The 27588-nt window shown below is 38.8% G+C and overlaps 1 protein-coding gene across 3 annotated transcripts in view; it reads right to left on the reverse strand.

Annotated features, from left to right (window-relative positions):
• The window catches only part of spag9b (sperm associated antigen 9b), a 47345-nt gene that overhangs the window by 18372 nt on the left and 1385 nt on the right, over nt 1-27588 (reverse strand). For all 3 annotated transcript variants that reach the window (XM_086063753.1, XM_086063751.1, XM_086063752.1), the window contains exons 2-6: nt 10766-10886; nt 8614-8684; nt 7756-7856; nt 2685-2832; nt 33-456 (exon numbers count right to left, since the gene is read on the reverse strand). In XM_086063753.1, the coding sequence (XP_085919879.1) occupies nt 33-456; nt 2685-2832; nt 7756-7856; nt 8614-8684; nt 10766-10886 (865 nt within the window). The remainder of the gene's footprint in view (nt 1-32; nt 457-2684; nt 2833-7755; nt 7857-8613; nt 8685-10765; nt 10887-27588) is intronic.

Raw genomic sequence — 27588 nt, forward strand, 5'->3', positions numbered from 1 at the left:
TTTGTGTGCGTCTTGTTAGTTGCACTGCTGACCGTTGCCTTCAAGAGGCAGAGTTGTAGATTCCTGATTCTCCTGTCCGAGTTGAACAGCTGAAATGTTCTTATTGTTGTTTGGTTTACCAATGTTGCAGTCCAGATTCTTGTTAAGGCCACGATGTTCCTGAGGAGTAGCTACAGATTCCATTGCAACAGCAGAGCCAGAAGCACTCACGAGGCTACATGAAGGACTTGTATCGATACACGCCGCGCCATGAGGGGATGTTGGTGCTGAAGTTTGACAGTTACCACTTTTCGTGGATGAGGTGGCATTTGTCGTCGTGCTACTCATCTGAGATACAGGAGCGCTGGTTTTGGATGTCCCTTCTTGTGATGATGAGGGAACATATTTGGAGATACCTCCCTGCTTGGCTGGAGTGCTGGATTTCCATCCTTCGTGGCTTGTGTTGGCCAGTTCATCCTAAAGTGGGAGTGGAAAAAGTACAAAGAATTTCATTTGTGCAACAATGCTGATGTTTGGGATATGCATGAATCGATTACAGCGGGTCTTCGCTTTCCGATGATGTTCCGTTCTTACAGTGGCAATCTATCCAAATTCAACCTATACTCACTAACCTACGCAGTAACTCGGTAGTAAAAATAATTAACTCAATAGCAAACTCATAATTAACACAAACAATAAGAAAAAAAAACAAGCAAATGAAAAACACAAGTTAGGCAATTAATGAACATGCCTTCTTGTGCCAACATACTGTATTAAAATTACTTCATTGCATGTTTCGATAACCTTGACAGTTCATACGTCACCAGTCACACATAGCAGAAAAATCGTCCACGCAATATGACACAAAGTTTATTGAAGTACTGTCAACCATATTACAGTTAGTTGCTGAACTAATGTTTATACTTGTTCCTTCATTCCAAGTATTGTGAGTTAGTTTGAGTAAATCGCACACGGTTGCGATTTTCATTGTTTTCCACTGCACACGCACACACTTTGCCTGTGAACAAATCTACCTGATCAGACTTCTGATTCGGTAATTTGAACTTTCCACTTTGGACATCAAACTGAAGAATGACAAACGGCAAATTAATTTAAGTTCACATACAGCAATAAACACTAGTGTAATAGAGTTGAGTGGTTCAAGTGAGGTCTGGTCCTTCATATCTTATCCTTTGGTAGATAATTGGAGAAATAAAAATACGCTGTACATAAAAATACGTTTCTAAGTGATTACATGGCAGTATTATCAATGGTTCCAACTAGCATACAGACAATATGCGGCATTTTAGAGTTCACAAGAACAATCAAATGGACAAAAACGACTTTGATTTCTGATGAGTATTTTCGTAAGAGTTTTACATGTTTGCAAACTAAATCCGCCTGTACAAAACTATGTCTTAACAATAGTGATGATATTCTTTTCTTTTCTTTTTCCAGGCCTGATGCTGATACCAATTATTAGAAGTCAGGGAGGCTGGTGACAGATATTTGGAGCTGATATTCATTTTCAGTAAAAGGGAACATATTGGCATCAAAATTAAAATAAATAAATAAATATATATATTAATAACTGTGCAACTTTGTTGCAATATCTTTAAGCATAAATTCATTGAACTTTTTTAATTTGCACAATGTTGACATTTTTTATTTTATTTTAAATCTCACTTGGACTTTCAAAAATATGTCTATTGTCTAAAAGTTCAGGGAGCTTCCAGGGTCAAAAGCATGTCTTAAAAAGTTCAATGAATACTTAAACAAGTAAATAGCCCCCCTATAGTTTTCTACAGTAAAAGTAAAGCAGAAGTAAAAAATTTAGTTTCCCCAAATTTCACAATGACAGAAACCTTATCTTTGTTTTAATTTTAAACAAAAACAAAAGGAGTAGAGTCAGCAGCATCTCTTATAAAGTTTCCTAAAATAAAAAAAATAAAAAAATGTTACCCTGAAATTAACACAGTTTTAAAAGGATCTCTTGTAGTTCATCAATTTTGTTTTGTTTTGTTTTTAAAGGCTGGTGCCAATATTTGTCAAATATCGGCGCAGAAAATCATCCTGCCCGATAATTGGACACTTAACATTACATTAATAAAGGCCATTGTATTAGTGGTGTATAATTACAGCGCATAATACAATGAGTTGACTTTTAGATGATGTCATGTTACTGCAGACTAAAGGAGGTAAATATGACAAACCATTCTGATTACGATGCAGTACACTGCCAACTACAACCACAGTAACAATGTTTATTTTAAAGCTCTCTGGGTGTGTCACTGTCAATCCAAACTGAGCATTTTTATCATTGTAAAGACCCCATTTTAATACAGCTTTGCTGTAATTAGATGTGGTGGTCATAATGTTAGTCATTAATATTGATGATGTAGTCTTGCTTGCAGTGTGGTTTCTAACAGCAACAATGTGAAGTCTCTCTGCTCTTCCCTCTCTCCCTGAATGGCACCATTTCCCCCACTTACTGGGCTCCAGGCCACCCAGTTACAACACAAACTGTTCAAAATTCTAGTCACCCAGAAATGTACAGACTTGTTTTTAGAACTCACATTTAATTACATATTACACTCTCTGAACCAAGGAATAATGTCACCTTCCGTGGGAAGAACTTAAAGCTCACGTTTGAATAAAAAAAAAAAAAAATAGTATTCATCACTAAAGAAGTGAATGTTACATACCTTGAGACTGGTGTTAGACCTTGGATGGCTGAGGTTATTGAATCTCCAAGGTTCAGCCTGGACATCCACAGGGTCCCTGTGGAGGTCAGTGCTCATGCCATCAATGCCTGGGACCTGAAAAATGCCCACGGAGATGGGACGATCCTTCCTAGATACACAATGGCAAGAGGGAAAAACAGAACACAAATTCAGACGAGGGCGAAAAAACAAGTAGAGAAGTTACAGTTGCAGGTTGTTTGGAACCACAAGGATAAAACAATGTGTTCCTACAAAACACAGGTTGCAGTACATAGAATCAGAAGGTGGACAATACATGGATAAATTGTGAGTGATACAATATTTGAAGGTATTTAATAGGTCTGTGCATGAATTGATGGTGACTCGAATTGACCGTTGAAAACAAGCACCGAATCAGAATATTCCCATTCGAGTCAGAACCCATCACACTACACTGTCATCAGAGAGGACTGTTTTGATGGCTTGTTTGTATGCGAGAAAGCTATGCATGTGGTCCTTCCAAGGTGTAATATTTGGTTGGCCTTACGCCATGCTATTAACCAACAAATGGGAGCTTGAAAACTTGGAAGCCGGACCTGAGAGACTAACTAACTTAGCGCTAGCTAGGATGGCGCTAGCAATGTAGATGGATTTAAAATGGGACCAAAGAAGAAACATTATTTGTTCTTGTCAGGGAGGTTAAAAGTTTGCTATTTTAAACTAAAAGGTTAACCTTTCCCTGTGCCGATACTAAAAAGGCTAACCTGTCCGTGTGTTGATAGTTATACGCTGCGTCAACGGGCCGATGTAGGCTACACTTGAATGAGATATGTGAATATGGATGTGTAAATATATGATCAAGATAAAGCGCGATATAAACGCACTTAATTTATCATCCATCCATTCATCCATTTTCTTAACCGCTTTTCCTCACAAGAGTTGCGGGGGGCGGTGGAGCCTATCCCAGCTGGCTTCGGGCAGTAGGCGGGGTGCACCCTGAACTGGTTGCCAGCCAATCGCAGGGCACACAGAGACGAACAACCATACTCACAAACACACCTATGGACAAATTGGAGTGTTCAATTAACCTGCCATGCATGTCTTTGGAATGTGGGAGGAAACTTTTGATCAAATTGTATTTTTCATTTGTTGGAATATGATGTGTTTTTCAGGAAAAGGACATCGAGTAACCCATTTGGAGTTGATTTGCTGGCTTCTATACCAATTGAGAATGTGGATTTTTGGTGCAAGTTCAAGTTGTAGTATTCAACATTTTGATGATACTAGTAACAAATTAAAAATTACACCACTAAAATATTATCTTAAGGATTACCATTTTAGCAACCGTTACAAATCAGGTGATGGTGGAAAATGTTTGTAACACCCCAGCAACATTGTATGGACACCGTGCTGGTTTTCCCCTTTCAGTGAATAGGTATAATGGAGACTATACAGGAGAACAATGGTAGCTGTTATAAAGCACTAGTGATCAAAACAGCAGTTGCTTAAGGACAACTGCTATTTTTTTTTAATTAAAATGTTCTATGCTTTAGTTTTGTTTTTTGTTTATAATAAAAAATTAAGGTAGTCACTAATTTGCATTGGTAAGTCATTGAGCAGAAAATAACATCCTTTAGGTCTTCCAGCAATCTTGCTGAAACTGTTGATAACAATTTGTTTACAAATCAATGTTTGTTGGCTGTTCAAACCATAGATTATTTGAAAACACAAATTTGACTATGTACATTGTTTCACTGAAGCTTATTTGGCCTATTTTTTGACTATATGTTAGCTCCTATGGGACAACAACACAGAGCCTTGTTTAGCATTTAAACAGGCTATAACTGTTACCATTACAGTAGGTGGCAAGCCGGAAGAGATACAATATACCTTTTAAGCTATAGCACGCAATGTACCTGCTGAGACGCTGTATGGAGGAAAGAGATGGCAGGGCAGGTAAGCCGCCAGTAGCGACAGAGTAGTGAACCAGAAGCAGCACTGATAGAGACACCAGTACAGCAGAGTTGATGACCACTGCTCCACCAACAAAGCCAAATACAAAAAGCAGCATACGTCCGGGGCTCATGGCCCCGCGTCTCAATGGTGCCAAAATGTTTGGGGGAGTCGAAGCTGGGAAATGCAGCCACAGAATAGACTTAACCTAAATTGAACCCAGTATAAAACACTGTTAGTTGTTGTATAGCCTAGCTCAGTTGTGAGGTAGACAGTCAATGAGAGCAGGCAGCAGTCACAATAACGGGAATTCAGGAACAGCAACTGAGCAAAGCAGAGCAGCAGACAGAGAGGAGAAAAGAAAATCATCCATGGAGAGCAAGCAGAGCCTGGTTAACTCCACCACTGTCTTCCTCTGGTGAATCTGTTCTTGTTGCTCTGTCGTCCTTCCTGTACTCTGTCGATATGTGACACAGCAGGCACTGTGCAGTACAGAATGCGCTGACGTTCTCTCTCTCGCCCCCTCTCTCTCTTTGTCGGATGCTGAGGCAGCCTGTTCCATATGCCTCTTCAGGCTGCACTAGCCGGAAGTACCGGTTTATCAGTTTTTGGTCTTAGTGTGTGTGAGAGACTTTGGTGGTGGACTTGCATCAAAATTAGGTTATATGTACACAGGTCAGAAGACAGAGTCACTGAGGGCAACGTTCTTATTTTTTGTCTCTCGTACATATTCAATAGACCATTTCAAAGTGTTTGTAAACAACAAGCACCAGGGTACTCCTGGGTAGCAGAAAAGTGATTGACTTTGATCATCGGATTTTGGATACAATATTTGGTTAGGTTATCTATTAATAATTTGAGTAATTCCATTATTATTCCAACAAGAGAAAAGTTTATTCTTTAGTAGAGAATAGATAGAGTGATGGGGGAGTGTCTTTTAGGGCAGATAGTAGTAAACCAAGGGTAGTGATAACCGATATTTAGAGGCTACATTCATTTTCAGTAAAAGGGAAAATATCAATGTCAAACTTTTCAAAAATACAAACTCTAACTAATTACATTGTTAAAATGTCTTTAAGCATGTTTGTTGAACAATTTTTCCAATTTGCAATCTTTTTTGTTTTGTTTTTAATCTTCAATAGAAATCTTAGTTTTAAAATTCCAACAAATCGTTCAGAGAAAATGTGAGAGTTCCCAGAGTCGGCAGCATCTCTAATAAAGTGAACTGAAAATTTAAATAAATAGTTCAGTTCAGTTAACACAGTTTTAAATTGATCTCTTTTCAGCCATCCAAATAAAAAATAAAAAAAGCCCAATGCCGATGTTTGTCAAAATGCCTGATACATGTATCGCTGCTGATAATCAGGCCGGCCAATAATCGGCCTATCCCTTTTAATTAGCCATTTCCTCGTGTTAAGTACTGTCTAATGTTGAAATATAAATTACGGTCACCACTGGGTCTCATGTCCAATCAGCATACCTCAATCCCTCAAGTAACTTATTTTCAAATGACATTTCACACGTTCAAACTACAGTGGTAGAAATGAAGGCTCAATCACCATTCAAGCCATTAACAATGCTTTCTTAATGATATTGCTAAGCCGTGATCAATTGACATAAAAGTTTGCTTACTCGTGGTGCTATCGAAGAGAACCCCATCTAGTGCCACCTGGATGTTTGATGTTATACTGAAAAGGTCTATTTTTGTCTATGCAAATCTGCATCAAGGGCTGAAAATACAGATTTAATTTGATTTAATCGAGAGTGAATCCATTTTAATGAATCAAATTGAGTCGACTCTTAATTTGGTACTAATGGCAGTCTGTCCATTGTGTAGCAGCCTACATCATCTTACTTTTCATAAATGTTACTAAATGTTGTTTAAAACATATGTGTCAATGTTTTTGGGTGAGGAAATTTCTGTAAATGCAATACTGGTGTCTGGTGCAATGTCAGTAAAAATTGTAGAGATATTGTCAGTTGGATAATTACAGTGGGCAACTGGCCCCTTTTAATACTGCACCCGGTCCTAATCTGCTCTCCCAATGAGCAGTCAACCACAAAGTCCATTATTCCATGAAAGCATTAATTAATACAGTATACGCAGTGGAACAACTGAGTGACATCCATCATACATCCATCAACCAACTATCAAACGTCAAAAGTGTCAGTACCTCCTGTTTTATGAGTTGACTCTCTGCCATGCTTCATGACATGTAGGATCTTTTTGTTGCTTCCTGTTCGGTTTTTGCAACATTTCTCTGAAAGACGGGTCCAAGTTTGCGTTCTTACAACTTATTGTTTGCAATGGCGTTCTTCGCGCAAATCCAGCATTGCCATGTGTGGTAAATCAGGTGTAAACGTTGTGGAAGTGTTTGCACTGGGAGCAAATTACAGGTGCAAATGAAGAGCAATTGATGGCGCTATCAGCGGACGCAGTGCTTTCTTTGTGGATTTGGCCCTTAATTGTATGTGGGGGTTTTTCAGGATAGAGAATTTTTTAAAGCCAGAAGTTTGTGGCTTTTAGGCCGGCAAAATCTTTTAGTTTTTTTATTCAAGGCAGGGCAGTGCAGTGCTGTATATTAGCTTTAAATTCTTTAATTTATTTATAGTGAGTGCTATTGGTTATATGATCTTTAGAAAAAAGAAACCATGCAATCATGTCAATTTAGACAAAAACATATGATTCCTAGCTTTTAATAACAATCTTTAACAGATTGAAATCTCTGAACATACTTTGAATAGACTAAAATAGTGCAAAACGTCAAACAAAATGCAATAAAATGTTTATTTGAGTTTGTAGCTGCTGCACAGTCTGAAGGAAGGGTGGAGGGGAAGCTACACAGGCTGCCGGCTGATGAACTGTGGAAGATCGCTTTTTGTGATCGGCAATGACAGGCTTTGATCAACATTGCCGATACTATTCCATGAAAACCGGCTGATCGTGATCGGTGTCCAGTCAATGGCACCATTACAACACTGTATGTCCAAAACTAAATCAATGGCTATGAAAATCTAGGCTATAAGAAATGCATGATCTGTGGCTGCCATCTGCTACTCGTGTGAGGAGCATTGCAACAACTATAAAGAAATGACCTCAAGGAGAGGAGTTAGGCCTTACCGCAGTTTAGCAGATGTGCCAGTGCCTGAATCCAAGGGCTCCGCTGTTACTGTATGCTGGTGTTTAGTGCGCTCCAAGTGCTCCATGTAGCTGTGGATCATCTGCAAGGTTAGGTAAGGTAAAATAAATAGGGTTTTCGTCATTAATATGATCTTTTTTTTTTAATGTGACACACTTTGAAATGTTACATTTTGTAGACGAGGAAGTTGTCTTGTTTTTTTTTGTTTTTTTACCTACCGGTATTTATTTATTAGGGGTGCTAGAAAAAATCGATTCAGGAATATATCGCGATATTACAGCGCGCAATTCTCGAATCGATTCAATATCCGGCCGAATCGATTTTTAAACATCCCTTTTTTATGGGAATATTCAACAAAATGTCTTACATAGGGTTAGGATTTACACATTAAGCATGGAAGAATGTTATAATAATAGAACATTAAGCCCTAATATTTTATTTCAGTGCTGTTCAAACATGAAAAAGACTGCAAAATGAATTTTCAGATAAATACATTTTCATACAAATCTTACAGTGTACATGTAAAAGTTTACTGATTAGTATTTTTAAATTAGAGTTTTTAAAAAATCGCAATAATCCATTTATAGATTTGTATCGGGACCTATGAATTGTGATACGAATCGAAAGGTACTAGGCAATTCACACCCCTATTATTTATAGTGAGTGCTTGCGTGTTACTATAATGAATAAGTATACATTATTAGCATAACATTCCAAAAATATAACAAATTTGAATAATATGTCAAACCAAAACAGTAATACTGCTGGGTTGTAATTGTAAGATAAGAGAGCCTGTATAATAAGAGGAACTTGAGTGCTGGTTTTATGAAACAGAATACCTCTGTGTGTCTTTGGTGGAGAGCATTGTACTCTTTCTTGAGTTCCGCTTCTCTCTCCTCAAATCTGCTGACTACATAAAAAAAAAAAAGAATAAAGAAATAAATGTATATAAAACACAGTGTATATATGATTCAACAGTAAAGTGAAAAGAAAGGAAAGACGTGTGAAAGTTAAACTCAATGTGGCTAAGTTGGCTGCTGCATTGAAAGTTCATGACCAGAAGGGGGCCATCCATCACATTGTAATAACAACAATTAACAATGTAATAAAGCAAACATTTGTTTACTGGCTACAATATTAACAGTGCAGGGGCTCATACATTGGCTTCTTGTTTAGGAAATACTGTGGAACATCAATTTAACAGACCTGGAGCCAATGGACTCCGGATTTAACCAGCAGAAATTAGTGTCCAGTCCACTCAAAATGCCCCTACTGTACAGTAGCTTTTAAAGTCTGTTAGTTCCAGAATTGGCCGCAATTGGCCACAGCGCCGGTAAACAGCACTTTGGCAATCAAGAGAGACTGGTCTATGAAGTTGGCTGCTGCATTGAAAGTTCATGACCAGAAGGGGGCCATCCATCACATTGAATCAATATCATATTCTCCAAGCTTATAATTGTTTGTTGTATTCATTACAATTCTTACAAAACCTGTGCAATGAAATGTCACACACAATTTTATGAAGATGTGGAGTTCATAGTAAACAAGTGAAATCTAAAGAAAAAATAATCAACTACTTAAAGGATACACCTGTTGGGAAACTGACTCTTATTGTTAATATACATGGATCTCTGGAATGTTTGCCCACCATTCAAGTGTGAAATCAATATGTAAGAGGGTCTATATATGGTCAAATTTGCCAGTGGTGGCTTTGTGCAAGGGTTATTCATTTACAGTGGTCAACAGCACCTGACTGGATTGCTCGCCACTTTTTTAATAGCCATGTAGGTGTTGGAAAAGTTGCTGAATACAAAGTTGCTAAATTGACAACAGCAAGTAGCTGCTTGTCACCTGCCCGAGCTCTGCCCCAGTCGTCATGGTAATGAAAGCTGTTCTGTGCATTTGATTTGCGTACAACTGCCATCCAAAACGCTTTTTATTGAAATCAAAAGACCCTACAGACTAACAGTCTTTATAAATAAATCAAGTAGGTACCACAGTACCAATTTTGAGTCAAATCAAATGTGTTCTCTTCAGAGACACAGGAGCACTTCATCACTGAGCTAAGTGCAGTAAGTGCAGTAATTCGAATTCCAAGATGAACTTGTGCTTTAAATCAGACTCAGGTCCAACCCTTAAAAAAACATTTGCGTACAGAAAATATTGAAAGCAATATGAGGTGGTGCTAAACATGCTGGCTGAAGAAAAAGGATGGTTTAAAGATGACCAATAAACTTGTCAAGAAAGTCCAACGAAGCAGAAGAGAAAGTCCCTTGATTTGTGAAATTAAATAAGAGCCACTATGAAAGACTTCTGCTAAAGAGCGCTGATTAAACTGCTTCAACAGCATGCTGATTTAGCCCACACTTCTCCCAACAGAATATATGACAAGTGAAACTCCAAATGTGACACAAACAGCAAAAGGAGAAGTGTCACGCTGCAATATGCAAAGCAAAATGATACTGCTGCGCCTTCTCAAAGTTTCCCTTCATATAAAACAGTTACGGTGCCTTGTTGGAACAAACACGCAGTCACGCGCTGTCAACAAGGCAGTCATGCACGCATCATGAGGGCTTTTTCTTGACGGCCTGGGAAGATGACCTCCCTGTTTGTGATGCTCTGAAACTTGTCCTGTCATGTATTTCTAATTGGTCAGTCCTAGTCTCTGGCTCAGCTAATTTTGTTTGCCATCTTTTGAAATTGTGGCTAACCGAACAAATGAATTGACAATTAAGCAATTTCTAAATCTGTCTTTTGGTTCTGTCTATTGCTTAGTTTTCTTATTTTTACCCAGAATATTGTTACAGTTCATGCAGTTCCCTTACTGTCCTAGTTGTAAAACCAATTTTTCCCAGTGTTGTTCATACAAGAATATTGACAACCGTCCATTGTCCCTCTGGCACAATAGCCTTCAAACAGTCACAAGATTTGAAAGCTGTCAACGATTGAGCTTGTGTGTACCTCACACCTCTTCCAATATAATGGACTTACTTTGATCTGCATAGTTTCTCGTTTTTAGCTCCAGCTGACGCGAGTGTGACTCCAGCGTCGCCACTCGACTCTGGAAATCTTTCCTCTCGCTGTCCAAGGAGTCTTCATTAGCAATGTATCGCTGCAGATAAGGAAGAAAACAATAATCAGAGCACTGCATGTTTTTGGCACGTCAGAGTGCCCAGAGAAAACCGACGTTAGCCCAGGGTGAACATGCCAACACCAGACAGGTTAGTTTGTCGAGAGACCCTGTGTTTGTTGAATTTAATATGAATTTGCAAGTCTAACTGTGTGCATTACAGAATATCTTGATAACATTTTTATCTGCAGCAACATTAAAAATAGGCACTTAGTAGAACATGAAGTTCGTGAACCTCAACCAAAGACAATTAACCCACCCATGTGTAAAGTAGTCTTGTAATAAAGCAAACATTTGTTTACTGGCTACAATATTAACAGTGCAGGGGCTCATACATTGGCTTCTTGTTTAGGAAATACTGTGGAACATCAATTTAACAGACCTGGAGCCAATGGACTCCGGATTTAACCAGCAGAAATTAGTGTCCAGTCCACTCAAAATGCCCCTACTGTACAGTAGCTTTTAAAGTCTGTTAGTTCCAGAATTGGCCGCAATTGGCCACAGCGCCGGTAAACAGCACTTTGGCAATCAAGAGAGACTGGTCTAAGTATTTCCGGGTATGTGTATGGAAGTGCCTAAATTAAATAAATAAATACATAATTAAAATAACAAACATGTCATTAAATCTCATTTTAATTATGTATTTTTGCATGTATTTATTTCAATATATTTTACATTTGTTCAACAAAATATTAACTCTGTTATTAATCAAATTCTTGAGTCAGGTCAAAACAACCACAGGGTGGCGTTTGTGTTTGTTGATAACTTAAATGTTATTGATGTATTTATTTAATTTTGGTATTCTTGGTCCTCCGTAGTATGTGGCGGCCATGTTGACAGGGCCAACTGTCCCATCAAAGGCAATACATGGACATGCTGTACGTGGCGGCCATGTTAGCACAGGCGACTGTCCCATTAAAGGTAATGGAAAGCCTCACCCCAACAGGCCTACAGCCAAAAGCAAGTTTAGTAAGTTTGGATTAAATATTTCTCAAACTGCTTCAAACACCTTCATATTTATTTTGAATACTTTCCTGTTGTATTGGGCATTTTTTGGCCAAGAAAAAAAGTACTTCAATTTAACAGAAAATCAGCTCTAAAGGACGACCCCTTCCAAAAATGAGTCCATTAAATCAATGTTACACTGTATTCACCTTCATCTGATCCATCCTCATAATGTCTGTTGTGCTACATATTGAAAGTTAATGAATCATGTGAATTCTATGTCTAAAACAAAAAAGTGAAGCACCATATTTCTCTTAAGATTGACATTCATTTCTAATAGTTTTCAAGTAACGAGGGGGCCAGGTATTGAATCTGGAAAGTTGTACTGGATAGACAAGACACTCATGGGAATGCAGTTCATGCATGTTGCTTGTAAACATGCAGTCTTGTGATGCAGGCTCCTATTCATATAAAGCTCTGACCCAGGGGAGGATGTCATCTGCAAACAGATGAGGATCAGCAGAGTACCTTGTCACAAGCAGCCTCTTTTTGTGAAAGTATCAGATTGTTGGCCTCCCCGACAGCATCTCCCAAAGGTGTTCTGATCAACTGAGATGTTACATACTTTATGAGGATCCAACTGACTACAAAGAATTAAAATCAGAATCCAGCAAAAAAAATAAAAACAAGCAATATTTTGTTCTTAATTGTGAACCTTCTACTTGTCTGCATGTGTTGTCACTTTTATAAAGTGCACATAACATTCCTTTGATAAATCAGAAACTTAAGTAGAGTTGCTAGCGAGCATCTGAATTCATGCAGATACGCAGTACAGTGAACCTGCTATATCACTGCTATATCACTGCGCGCCCTAGTTTGTTCAGGGTTTTACAGCATTCAAGCACATTTAGAGTTGGACACATGTTGTGTTGTGCTGCAACATTCTGGGAAGCATTGACATCTACTGGATATTGAACCAGCATAATTAAGAGCAAGCAGAAGAGGCAGGCCTAATAAAATGCAGTAAATCACTAATCCCACAGAGAAGAGAGAATATATGCCTGTGAGTAATGTTGTGTGGTAAACTCCCGCTATTCATAGGGCAAATGGACGACAGAGAATGAGCCCTGCTGCCCCTCCAAAAGGTTTATAATTGCCTGAAGATGCCACATGGCACAGCAAGGAAGACAGGTAAGCTGTGATTGGTTGTTACCTGAGCCCTGAGCAACTGCACTGTCATTTTCAGTTGACAGCAGTTGGCAAAATGGCCACCCATGAGATGGATAAAAACGGCTGGATTTTACTGCTTAACTCAGATTCCACAAATGCAATATTAATTAGAATGCTGTGTTTAGACTAGTGGGGCACATACAACATACTGTATTATTGTAAAAAGAATATTTTTGGGTTGACTTCCCCTTTAACAGCTGATGCCATGACATTGTCGCATGACTCGCATCACTGCTTTTCTACCCATGACTTCAGATTCAAAATTTTAGCAGCATTTCACGTAGCCAACTTTCGTGTCGCTGGCATTTCAGTTTGACTTACAGAAACAGTGCAAAAAATGAAGTACTTGTTTAGTTTACTCATCTGAGTGACCCACACGTTATAAAAAAAAAATAAAAAAAAAATTAATAAATCCACACTCTAGTGATGTATTAGTGTTAATTTTTGCCTTTCAGAGTTTAAACAAATTACAAACATATATAGATGTTTATCATTCTTAAAAATAGCAAAATTCTGCATATTACTCTCACCTTGCAACTCATCATATGACAACAAAAAAAGTAGGACTGCCCCCAAGACAACTCTTAGATGAATGGGTTTATTGGATTACTGTCATGCACTCTTCCTCCCACATTGCATGAATAATGCTGCTTTTGTCCACACATGTGGCTTGAGCGCAAGTGCATGAATGCAACCAAACACACTGGGCACCACTGTATCGGCGCTCAATTGACAGGCCAAAATGAACTTGCTTTGTTTCTGCAAATGTCTTGGTTGCTGCTGGGGCATTCCGGGAAGATCCCAACAAGGCACATATCCTGACAGAAGAAGTTCAGTCCTGTGAGTCCAGAGAAACTGCCTACTGGTAGCAAGGCTTAGATAAGCATTTCAAACAATGACTAACCCATGACAAAGTCATGATTCTTGCAACAACCCACAAAAGCTGTGTCTGAAAAATGTCGCAGCCTGCTCATTTAAAAATAACAAATAAATATAATATTATTAAAATGTGTTTCACTATGGTTTATAAAGTATATTACAATAGTACATAATGCCAGGGATTCCCAATTGGGGGTACGTGAAGGCAAGGTACGTGTGATTTTAAAATGATTTTAAAAAGCAGCGTTAATGCAAAATCTTTTAAAAATAATTACATTTTGTAAATATTTCAGGAAAATATACATTCATAAAATGTTATATTCACTAGGCTATTTAATTTAATTGCCCTATACCTACACACTCAGATGTCAAACGCCACCTAGCATCACCTGTCCATCATTTGAAAACTTTATTTAAAATTAAGTTAATGATTTCTTTTTGAGAACAGACCTTTACTCAAAGAAGGGTGGACAGTTAATGGTGAAAATTTGTATGTGCACAAATCTTTATTCATAATGAAGTCAATTCACTTTTTTAAAGTTATGTTTTTATTTCACCCTTAAGAAGTTCATAAATGATTTTTTTCCCCCATATAGTTCAAGAGAGCGCACCGATGAAGTTGCAAAGTTTAATAAATCCGACAATGATGGCACACAGCTCTATTTTAAGTCTTTTTTTTTTCAACCAAAAACACTTTGCACTGGTTAGGGGGTACATGGCGGGGGGAAAAATATTTTACAGGGGGCACATCACTGCAAAAAGGTTGAGAACCACTGCATTACACTACAATACAGTACAGTCTACCCAGATCCATTAAATCGAGGTTGTACTTTATTTTAAAATTATACGGTGTTCATCAGAGTAGAATAATTGTGCCGTCAATTCAATTTCATAACTTAAATCACACATTTTTCACAGTAGTTATAGCCTTCACAAATTGCACATAAGATCCCCTCTTTCATATGCCTCACTAAATCACATTGTTTTGATAGCTTGATTCCCTGAATCAAGTGAACTATAAGTTCATGAGCCACACAGTTAAATGCACCTAGAGCGGTACAGTTACAATTTCTACTGTGAAAATATTTGAGCATATTTGTTACTGCAGGGCATATCCAGTCATATCACAAGACCACAGACTGAACTGCAAACAGAAGCTAATCTGTGCTAAAGCACTTGGGAAAAGACATGGTGTGTCTTGCAAGAACCAAGTCATGAAAAGTGTACCTCATTATAGCAGTGCAATGTGTTCAGAATAACAGCAGTGTTAAACAAAAAAAGTGAGTAAAAAAAAAAAAAAGAAAGACGAATGAAGTCCAATTGTCTTGGGCTTGAATAACAGTTCACATGCATGTAGTTGGGGAGCTGAATATCTCTATCCCAATTTCCTTAGAATGAAACGCAGACTACACTCAGGAGGATTAGTCAACAGTCAATCACAGGACGATTAAGTGGGAACTGATCCAATGCCAGACAAATAATAATCAGCTCTGTACAGGTAAAAAATAAAATAAAAAAGATACACCGAAAGCAACATTATGGGCTGAAACTAAAATGAGGAAACCAATACCAAAAACCAAAACAAATTATCTTAAAAACCTAATAAACAAACAAATTAATTAATTAATTAAAGATTGTTTTTTAATTCTCTCATTAACATGTTCTGCACTTTGCCAAATTTGTCTACCACGTCATGCATTGCAAATTACAATTGTTTTCCCCGATTTTTTATTATGTATCCGATTTTGTCTGATGTCAATGTGCACAGTATAATTAAATTTTTTCAAACCCAACCAACAGTCTGGACGCTCAGGTCACATTCATCAAAAGGCGCAAATGTCACAGTTGGTCAGTTCAAGCACAAAACGCCTCACCAACCTGTTTCTAAGGTTTCTAGTAATTAGGCTAGTATTTTCTCAAATTGGTCACATTAAGAAAATGCTTCTTTTTTTATGGTTCTACAACTGTTTTTTTTTTAACATGTTTTTTAAGTGAGAAAAGTCTCGGACTAAAACTCAAAATGCACTTTTGGGCAATTTTATGTCAACAATTTCTGCTACATTTTTACAGCATCTCTAATCAATGAAGTTTCATTTTCATTTCAATCATTGACAAGTTTGAAGTTGAACTGCATGCAAACCTCAACCAGAATTTTGCTTGCTTTTCTTTAGTTTCACAAAAGAGCTTCCAAACATTTCCGTGAACCATCAGACTTAATCACAAATCAAAACAGGTAGGTGGGACCGTGGGAGTGGTAGTCTAAATATATCCAACTGCACAATCTCACAATCTGGAGCCCCTGAACCCATCAAAGCTGTCGTCAATCTGTGCTGAATTACACTCCAGAACAATTATTTGTTTGTTTGTTTTCAGTGTGATATTAGAAACATGAACTGTGTCTGTGTGTATCATGTTAGCTATGATCCCTTGGTTCTGGATGTTATGCACTAGTTGACCGTCTCTTGCAGTCAGCTGACACCACTGACTGGACAAAAAAAGTGAGGGAAGTCCTTGTTTTTCCCCCAAGTTATTTCCTGCCTTGCCTTTTCCTCCGCTATTGAGATAAACCTCTCGCTGGGGTTAGTCCTCTGGGCGCAGTGACAAGAGGGATTTGGCTATTGCATATATAAACAACCTTACTGGGTTTTGTATTGTTGTTTGTGTTCTTTGGCCGCATTGTGATATATGTATGATATACGTTTTTATACATGATCTGTTTGTCAATAAATATTTCAATCAAATGTGCGAATATATTTTGAGCAGTGAAAGATAGCCGTGCTGACTACTCAACTCAACTATTATTATAGAGCACTTTAAAACAATTCCTGTTGCCAAAGTGCTGTACATGGAATACAATTAGTCATACAAGGTAGTTAAAACAATAAATTATTAACATAAACACAGTAAACACCACAAAACACTAAAACTAGAGATGGACAATAGTATAGGTGGTCAATAATTATCGGCAATTATCGACCAATTTGACGACTTACAGATAAACCAGATAATAAAGAAATCGGCTGATAATAATAGACTTGTCGCGTTGGTCCATTTGTTGTGGTTGTGGCTCAAGTTGTGCCAACTCCTCAACTCCTCCCCTCTTTTATGGTAGTGTTGCATATTTGTGATGTCATAATGCATGCAACCTCATGTTCACAGAAGATGCATCATGATGACATGGCAGTGTGGGCTTTCTTTACTGGGGCTGTGTCCAAATGCGCACCCTTGTCCCCTAGCCCCTCATTCACTACATAGTTGCGCACTATATAGTGGCCTAATATGTAGTGCCCTCATTCTGTTTGGCGATTCGGACAGACAGCTCACTACTTTCTCCTCGTCGCATATCACGTGACCACCGGAATGATTCTCGTGCTTGCGCTGTCGCTCGCGCCATGTTTTTTTTTTTCATACTCGCAATGCATTGTGATCTATATCAACCCGTTTGAGTGAACATCGATGTTCACTACTTTTCAGAGTGTATTGTGGGTAGGACTGGGCAATAAATCTAATTGATTCGATACATCGTCATTTCAAAAATCTAATTGTTGAAAATTTACAAAATCGTGAAATCGAATTTTGTCTTCTGGATTATTATTTGTTCTGATACATTCAAATGTTTTTGTGAGTTGAAATTTTGCATATGTAACAGAATGCTGGATGGGTGGTTTACAAGACATGTTTACAATAGCTACCAACTAATTAATTGTGGCATGTAAGAACAAACTATGAATGTTAAATTTATGTTAAAACTAGGGATGCACCGACATGAATTTTTTTAGCCGAAACCGAAAATTAGAAATGTTTGGCCGAAAACCGAAACGGCGATAAAAAAATTCTGCCAATTTTTTATTATCATTGCATTTATTATAATGAATGAAAACTATAATATTATTATAAAATATTTAGGCCTATTTAGCGCGGGCATTTTAACAAAGCACAGTATAAATTTAAATGCGTCCACAACACAGACATCAGAGACATTAAAAGGCGAATGGTACATTAAACACCAAACGCGGGGTGAGCAACTGAGCATTTTCTGGCGGTGCAATTGCACTTTATAGTCAATGTACAGTACTTTGCACCGGCGGGCACGGATGCGTGCGGTGCGGTGCGGATGATGCATTTGTAGGCTATAGACCCTCTCCTTTTCCGGTGTGCACAATGAAGCTGCCGGTACTCACAAATGGCAACGAGCAGCAAGGCGGACACTCCCTCCCGTGTTTGGTGTTTAATTCAAACAGACACTTGCTTGCAGCTGGGTTTTTTTTGTTTTTTTTTGCTTGCGTCACCACAACATCCTCTTTTGGCCATATTCTTTCGGCTTGAACTTAATTTCGGCCGAATGCCGAAAATGCATATTTTTGTCATTTTCGGACGAAATTTTTCGGTGGCCGAATATTCGGTGCATCACTTGTTAAAACAAATTTTGAATTAGTATACATTATTGTCTGAACATTTTTGCACATGAATTATTTTTGAATAAATGAAACCTTTAAATAAATGTTTTTTGGGTTTATTAGATTAAAATTTATTAAAATCGTAATCGTCCTAAATGACTGCAAAAATCAAGATTTTATTTTTGGGCCATATCACCCAGCCCTAATTGTGGGTAATTTTGAGTGCCCTACATTTTCGCTCCCTGGACATTCGGACGCTACTACAAAATGGCGTGACCCCCCAGTAGGGTACTATATAGGGTGTAGGGTGCACATTCGGACACAGCCTTGTGTCTCCCCAAAATGTCACCCTTACAGTTTTTTGTTGCATTTTTAAAACATGGCTGTTTTGTTATGGCACACTCAAAATGTGTTACTGGTTGTCTTTGAAGCAGAGATATCAATAAAATTCAGCTTCATGGTGCTTTACACAATGTTTCAATGTACTGTGTATACATGTTAGACTTATAGTAGGACTTGAAAGTATATTTGTATTCAAGTTAATTTTGCAAACAATTATCGGCTTACTTATCGGTTACCGACATCAGCACTTTCTAAATTATTCGTTTATCCGTATTGGTTGAAAATAGCATTATCATGCACCCCTAACTAAAACAATACCAAGTCTCTTGCTGAGTCAAAAGCCAAAGAATAAAAACATGTTTTAAGACAAGTTTTAAAGAAAGGGAGAGAAGGGCCTTTCCTAACATTTAGCGAAAGGTACTTCCAAAGACTGGGACCGGCAATGGAAAAGGCTCGATCTATTCTGAGCCTCCGCTAAGTCCTTGGTACCTACAGTAATTAATACAATGACAAAAATAACGTGGTCCCTCACTCCTTCGCAAGTTCACTTACTGCGGATTCACTATTTCACTCTATCGCAGGTTTTTATTCGGGTTCATAACTCATTCATTGCGGGGTTTATCTCTTGTACATTAATATTTCGTGTTGTTTTTTTAATTTTGTTTTAGAGTCCCCACCCCCCCCCCTTTTTTTCAATAGTGATAACCTCATAAAATGATTTATGCTGCTGTTTTTTCAAAATATATATTTGGTAAATTAAGAGTTGAGTGTCAAGTTGTCATTTTTCTTTTGATTCTTCTTAGCAGATCAATGTTAAGCAAAATTGGCGCAAAATTTCACACTTCATATCTTGCACTGAGAGTTTGCTTTGTTTTTTTCAAATTCACACATCCTCACCACACGCACACACACACGCTCGCACGCACACGCACACACACGTTGGGTTTACATTTCTAGTGGGGACATTTCCTTGACATAATGCATTTCCTAGACCCTTACTCTAACCTTAATCAACACAACTGACTGCCTTACCCTAACCCCAACCAAAACCCAATTCAAACCTAAACTCTAAAACCAAGTTTTGACTCTCAAAAAGAGGTTTGAACTCATGGGACTCAAAATGTCCCCACAAGGACACGTGGTCCCCACAATGATAGTAAAACCCCAGAAAATGGTCCCCATGATGTGATATAAACCCGCGCACACACAGACCGACACACCCAAAGCTACTGGTGGCTAACTATAGTTAACTGCAGCTTCGAAACGAGTGCATCGTACTATACTTGGCGCAGGCATGCTTAAAAAAAATGGTAGCATATATGCTAAAATACGGTAGAAAGTATTCTACCATGTGTTTTAAAATGGCAACTGTGGATGGCGGGGGTGGATGGGGGGTGGGGGGTTGTGGGGGGAGCGGGGGCTGTGGACCGGCGGGGTGCCTGGCGGGCCTGCAGTGCCCCGTCCTGCTGCGTTGGGTTGGGGGCGCGGGCCGTGTTGGGGGGCGCTCCTGGCTCCTGGGTTTGCTCTCCGGCCGGTGGCCCCTGCGGGGCCTGGGGGTTGTCCCTTGGCCCTGAGGTGTTGCGCTTGCTCTGTCCTGGCAGGGGTCGATGGCTCCCCTCTTTGGTGGAGATTTTCATGCATGCCAGATCCACCACACCAGCATCTATTGAAACTCAAACACAATCTGCTTCTTCCTCTGGTCGTTGAATCGGTGGAGGCTGGTGTCTGTGGATCTCACTCATCTGTCCTTCCTTCCTTTCCTCAGTCTCTTCTTTGGTCTCTTGAGGTTTCCCTAATTTGTTGGAATTTAGATGTTTCTGGGGTTGGTGAAAGACTCTGGTTGGTAACCCGGTGGGTAGTAGGTAATGTCTGGTCGGTGCTGGATTTCACTTTCCTTTCTCTTCTTTGATCCTTCCTCGGGTCTCCTGACAACCTCACGACTCCAGCTGGATTCTGAAGTATTCGGTTTAGGTGAACGGTATGGGATTTTTAATAGGTTATAGGTGAACTATTGAATACACACTCACACGCACATTTCACGCACATGCATATACACATACAAAATAAAAATTAATAAAAAATAAGAAGAGAGCAATGATGATGACATGTTAAATCGGTAAAATTACCGAATTAACAATACTGAATACATTTAAAAAAAGGCAACTCGAGTAAAATAGTGTGTTCAGTTGTACTTTATATTTCAACTATTTAACTCACGGTACTCCCATTATTCGTTGCCGTGCACTTTAACAGGCGTTCACAATCCATTCACATACCACTGCGTAACTTGTCCGGCCGGCAAAACCTCCCAGTTTGGGTGGATCGCTCCAATGCTTTTGGCAACTTTACTTGGAACGCAAAGTTTCAATGTCCAGCGGTTGGATCCTCCCGGAATGATGGCAAGCCCCAACGTCTTCTTGCTTCCTCCCCTTCCGAATCATGGATTCATTGATGTGGAATTATCTTGCGGCTGCTCTATTCCCATGTACAACCGCGTAACTGAAAGATTGCCGTTTAAACTGTGCCTTGTAAGCATGTCTTGACTTTAAGCTGATGCCATTTACGGAGTTCCGCCGGAGTTCGAGTCATCTCCGTGGATAGCGCCCGGTTGCTGCACATCGCCAAAAGGGTGGGGTCCAAACGGGGTAAAATAAATGAACTACAGGAGATGATAGGAGGTCACACTGCCATCTGGCATTTCATTTTATCTCTTTTTATTCACTCTCTTGTTCCATCTCCACATTAGAGTACATACAGCTTCAACTCTCTTCTGCCTTTCTTGGGTAAAATAAAACAGCGGACCGACAGACTGACGATTACAGGTTGGTTCGGCTTGAAAAAATGGCGGAGCGATGAAGACGGAAGAGGACGACGGGCGCTGATGAATAACGGACCATCAAAAATATGTAAAATGCCCTACTATGGCTAAACGTCAAGCTATCAAGTTATCAACCGTACCAATTTGAAATCATAGAGTAGACCACGAAATTCAACAATCTCCTGCAAACACAGGGCTTAGTGAACTACTGCAAGAAGGTTTGACTAAAAGCATATATAATTTTTAACTGGTTTTGCACAAGTTCCGTTTTTGGCTCACGTCAGTATGAATAGGCTCCAGCAAGCTGCGACGCTCGTGAGGGTAAGCGGTTCAGATAATGGATGGATGTCACAATCTTGGATCTTTTCTAAAGAACCACCCATGTCGCTGTGATCTTTTCCCCCCTCAATATCTGATAATCTAAATAATACATGATCATATTGGTACAACTTTATTTAACATAGCAGCTAAAGTGAGACTTACGTGAGAGCAACTTTCCCAGACATGAGGTATTTCACAATGATGCTAGAAGAACCAAAGATGACGTGAGCCTGTCAATCATATCCGACATTCTGGGGGCAAAGATTGGCCTACAAGCTGATCAAAACACTTCTTTGTGACCTGTTGCACTTTAAAAAATTAAAAAATAAAAACTATGGTACGTCGGAAACACATGATAGGCTATGCAAAAAGGAATCAAAGTCACAAATCCCAGGAGATATTTATTTCAATGTCTATACCCCAATTTCCCCCACCCCGAAAAAGCAAGATTGTTGTCCTAGGATTAAGTACAAAGAGTTTGGAAAAATACTAAACCAGATTAAGTGTAATAACCCCTGCCAGCAGTGGATCAGGGTTGTTAGAAATGCTTAATGTCGTTTGTGTGTGGGATGCCCAAACAGGATTAAGAGGAGTATGTGCAAGACGGTGAGGAGTTAAAATAACAGCTATGTTATGGCACTTTAAGCGCACACGATTGTGAATAGTATTCATGCTTGTGCAACCACAGAAATCTGAACAAAGGGCTTAACTTTAAGGTGAAAAGAGAAACATTAATTTCTTCCAAAAAAAAAACTGTGTAGGAAGGGCCTTCAACTACAAGTACTTTAAATTACTGATTACATGGAAAATTGCATTCAAACCTGGGCTTTATGGGTGCCTGTCATGACAACACCAAACAAATGGAGATTTTAAAGGGAAATCACCACTGTAATAACGTTTGATCTATATGGTATAAATTGGTTGTTACTAGTGCTGGGTTAAAAAAAAAAAATAATCAGACCAGCCAGAACTCGTCATGCCACTTTGTACCTGAATGGCAAATGTCATACCTCTCATTCTTAATCCAAAGTCTACGCCCAACCACGCGACACCTGAAACCGATTGAGGGGGTCCTTGATCTCACTTTTTCCATTGGTATCAAATCAATTGAGCATACATGAGGGTCATGACATAAACTCATTGGTAAATAAAATAATTACACTTGTGGTTTATGCCTTTTGGTTTCACAATTGTGTGAGAGTTACAAGTAATGCAAGTGTGTGCAACTTAATGTTGCATCATGAGCCCTGAAGTCGTCACATTTGACTTAATAGGTGACTTCAAATACATAACAAAAGGCAATGTGGGTGGTATAGTCAAGTATCAAGTGCTGATTGGCTGGGAAACAAAAAAACACAAGAAAGCACAGCGGGCCAACAAGTTCTCTGTGTGCCTTTTGCTACCATGGCTTCTGCACAGCACCTGCACTTTGGCTTGGTGTATGTGTTAGAAATAAAGCAAATGTCACTGCAACACATTTGCACGACTGTAAGGAATTCACTCCAGTGGGAAAATCACAAGATCTCGCACCAGAACAGCAGTCAGCTGAGTCCATAATACAGTGCCATGGGTTGAATTTGCACTGTAGTGAATTGTCTTTTCCCACTCTTTAGCACAAATAGCACAAGTTAAAGGACTTTTAGCTATTTGGTTAATGGACAATGTGGACATAAAGCTAGTCTCATTTAAAAAAAAAGAATCTAACCACACGTTCCAGATACAAAACACTGTAAATACAACAAAGATTCTAAGTTACAAGTGAAGGCGTGTCAATGTAGGTTTTTAAACGTGTACTAGACCAAGGAAAACCACCCGTGAATTCCTAATTTGTTTATTGGTCAACAAGAGACTTGACGCATAATAAATGCCATTAGAGACAAGACCGCAGTGGTCTGAGTGGTGTACATTTAATTTTTCTCGGCATGGATGAGTGTGACAAACTTCATACAAAACATGGCCAAACTCCAATCCACCCAGAACTCACTGACTCTGTCACCAAGACCTTCATGCATGCCCTAATTATACTTCTGACCTGGACTACTGCAGCATAGTCTTGTGTGAGGTCCTGGACACGTTCTATCATGTCTAGAACTCTGTTGCCAGACTGCCTCTGTCTAACTGCGCCACGCTACGTCGGTCTATGAAATTGCCAAAACTTTGTCTGGGCCAGCCCCTTGCACATTTGTGCAGCATCACGTGCCGGACTTGCCGCTGGTCAGTGGGCACAAAAACAGGGCTCTTCATTGCCACTATACAGTACTACATTGCTCCAAACATGTATGTTTATTTACAAGCAATTCTATGAATTCCCTTAACAGAGTTTTAAAGTAGATTCTTTCTTTTTTTAAGTAGCTGCGCTTTAATCGTTTAATTTTCTAATGTTTTTTTTTTTTTACATTTTACTCCCAACATTTGAAAACTGATACAGTAGCTGTACTTTCTTATTTTTATTTTGTCAAAATAGGCTGGTTGGTTACCTTTTCCAATTTCTATGGATGATGATTATGCATTTAAAAAAAATAGGGATGTAATGTAGCGGTTGAGATATTAATTGACTGACTGACTGACTGACTCAGAGATCATGGGGGCTCATAAGGCGAAAAAACAGGGACAGGACCGAGGGATCCAGCGAACATTCACAGCAACCCCTTAACAGATTCGGAGAAGCAAGATATTTCCCATTCATCACATTCCTCCATGTCGCTGCTGTCCCTCATTTTGTTCACTTTGTAAGTCCCCAAGACCTCAATCAACAGCTCAAAATGTTGACTATACCTCTCTGTACATATATATTTGTTGAAGGTGTCACGATACAACTTTTTCACTTCCTATTAAGGGTGGGCGAAAATCATCGTCATCGATATTATCGTCAATTTGGCTTTCATGATGTCCAGTTTTACATTATCGAGTTTTAATAGTATCTCTAAATGGGGGGGGGGGGGTCTTAATTGATTGGCTGCAAAGTAGGAAGAAGTGATGAAAGTTCTCATTTGGCGAGCGTGCATAGACGGCAGAGGAGGAAGTGATCTGTCTTCATTCTGCAAATTAGCGGGCAGGATTCAATCACGTGACTTTGCGGCGCCAGCAGAAGTGTTTACAAGTTGAGAACATGGAATCGAAGTTTCGTTTTAGTGACTTAATTTACTAGAAACATAGCAAGACTTAAGTCCACGTCCCTAGCCTGGAAATTATTTGGGGTTGAGAACAAAGTACTGCGATTGGCTGGCAACCAGTTCAGGGTGTACCCCGCCTACTGCCCGAAGCCAGATGGGATAGGCACGAGCGCCCCCCGCGACCCTTGTGAGGATAAGCGGTTAAGAAAATGGATGGATTGAAGACCAAAATAACATTGTAACGTGTGCCGGAAAACGCTCGCCGTGAAAAGCACTTCAGCTTTACCATATGGAGAATTGATTACATGACTTTGCAACCGCACAAGTACAACTACCGCTCAAGAAAAGATAAGTAAAGCAGCCGAACACAATCAGAAAAGCCTCACTGCATTGAGCTAACACACTGTCATGAGTGACAAAGCAAGTAAACGTTGACAATGCCTCACAAATGCCGCCATTATGCAAGCGGGTAAAAGTTGACCAAATGTTCCATATTGGCTTAATATTCCGTTTTTACACGCTTGTACTCCGCATCATAACTACATTTGCAACTATATCACATGTATAATACCCAGGACAGCTTTGGAAATTGCGTGTCAAAAGGTAGCGGCTGCATTTGTCTTCATTACAATATATGCAGGATGCTGGCTCTCTCTCACAGCAGGGTTTTTCCTGTGTACAAAATTCAGAGGCAGCCACCTCCACCTAATTTGCTCACCACCTCCAGCCTGAGCCACTGATATCGCTCAACACAGCACTGCAGCTGTGTTGATTGAGCTCAGCAGCAACGCATTTTAACTGCAGTTGCCATGCTGCGACATCATGGAGGCGCTATATAAACAGCAGTGCACCGGAAAGACCTGAAGCAACAACCGAAGAAGAAACAGTTGTCTTTTTTTTCCTTTTTTTTTTTTTACTTTAATGTACCGAAGAAGAAACAGATCATGGAGCAACCGTTGTGAGGCGGCGCGCTCCAGCCATCGCCAAAGTCATAAAAACACAGTATATAAAATAAACATAATAGTGTTTTACAACAACGCTGAACTATTTACAATTTAATATGTACTAGTGAATGATTTTTTTAATGATTGTAGTTAAAAAATTGCAAAAATGAATGGCAACTTTGTATTCATATAATTTCTCATTTCTAGTACATGATCATAAAATGGCTGCAGGAGGGCGGCCGATAATGGTATGCGTCACCACCGCAGGTACTGATACCTTAAAATAATACTGGTATTGCCACTGATACTGATACCTGGTATCAGTAGTCATCCATCATAGTCAGGATGATACCACCTCTGCCTCATTTTGAGGCAGGAAAAACCCTGTATAGTATATTCGCTCCATCACCATCAAATCAACATATATAAAAAAAGAATCCCCCCATTCTGACTGCTGTAGTAAACAGGTTTGTCGTTGTGATTTCAGTAGTATTTGGCAGTGGTGCACCAGTACTTACTGCAGATTAAAATGTGATGATGTAAATGGGGGAATGTGAGGCATTGTAACAGCTTTGGGCACCAAATGTTGTAGTTAAATGCACTATATAAAAAGCAGTTCATTGACCATTTACCAGATCTGTTATTATGGAATAATAAGACATTTAATTGACAAAGATTCTGATGAATGAAATGAAATGAAAACACCCTATATAGCCTGGAAATAATAAAGCTTTAATTGTTAATTGTTGCCGTAGAATATGGTTTGTAAATGTTTTTCAGAAGATGTATTAAGCAAATTAAAATATAAACAAGAGCTGTTGTTCAAAAACGCTGTCTATAATTATTCTGTGAAGTGAGTGCAGATTTACAAGATTTATTTTGTATAATATCGTTACGAGTTTTTGAGAAAAATATCGCGATTTTTTTTGTGTGTGCCTATATCGCCCACCCCTACTTCCAATACAATACCAATACTGCAGCCTAGAGAAATGTCCGATACCGATTTTGATCCGATACAATATCAGCAGGAATGATTAGTGATTAGTAACGATTCACTCAAGCACCGATTTGACTTTCAATATTCAGTCCCCGATTTTGATTCAATTCGATTTTTGGGGGGATTTTTTTTTTTACAAAATGAATGACATTTTGTCCCTGTTATAAACAGTAAGATTTCGCAACCTACCAAAAAATGTTTAAATTCAAAATGAACTACCAAATAATTCGGACGATAATTCACACTTTTTTTTCATAGTTTGGCTGGTCCTGCGACAGTTTTTCTTCTTCTTTATGATGCGTTTTTTTATTAAAACTTTTTTTACTTTATTGATATATCAAACGTGTAGCTTTTCCACTAAATGAAAGAAAGTACACAATTATGCATCCACATGTGTTTTTATGGCAAATTCTTAACTTATTTATTTTGTCTTTCAATTAATGCAGTTTAATTACTTCCACGAGCATGTGCAGACATTGCAACACGCTCTCAGCTACTATTCTTTTAAAACTAACAAAAACTAAACTTAAATGAAGCATTTAAAATAATAATAATAATAATAAATTAACTCATGATTGAATCTAGAAAAAAAAGTTCTAATAACTCATTTAAACTAACTTGGATTTAAAGCGACAGTGTGTATTATGTACTGTCATCTAGTGGTGAACTAATAGAATGCAAAGATTTTGAAGCACACG

Source organism: Leptonotus elevatus, chromosome 20, assembly GCF_054856555.1.
Source record: "Leptonotus elevatus isolate MCC_2025b chromosome 20, RoL_Lele_1.0, whole genome shotgun sequence".
NCBI lineage: Eukaryota > Metazoa > Chordata > Actinopteri > Syngnathiformes > Syngnathidae > Leptonotus > Leptonotus elevatus.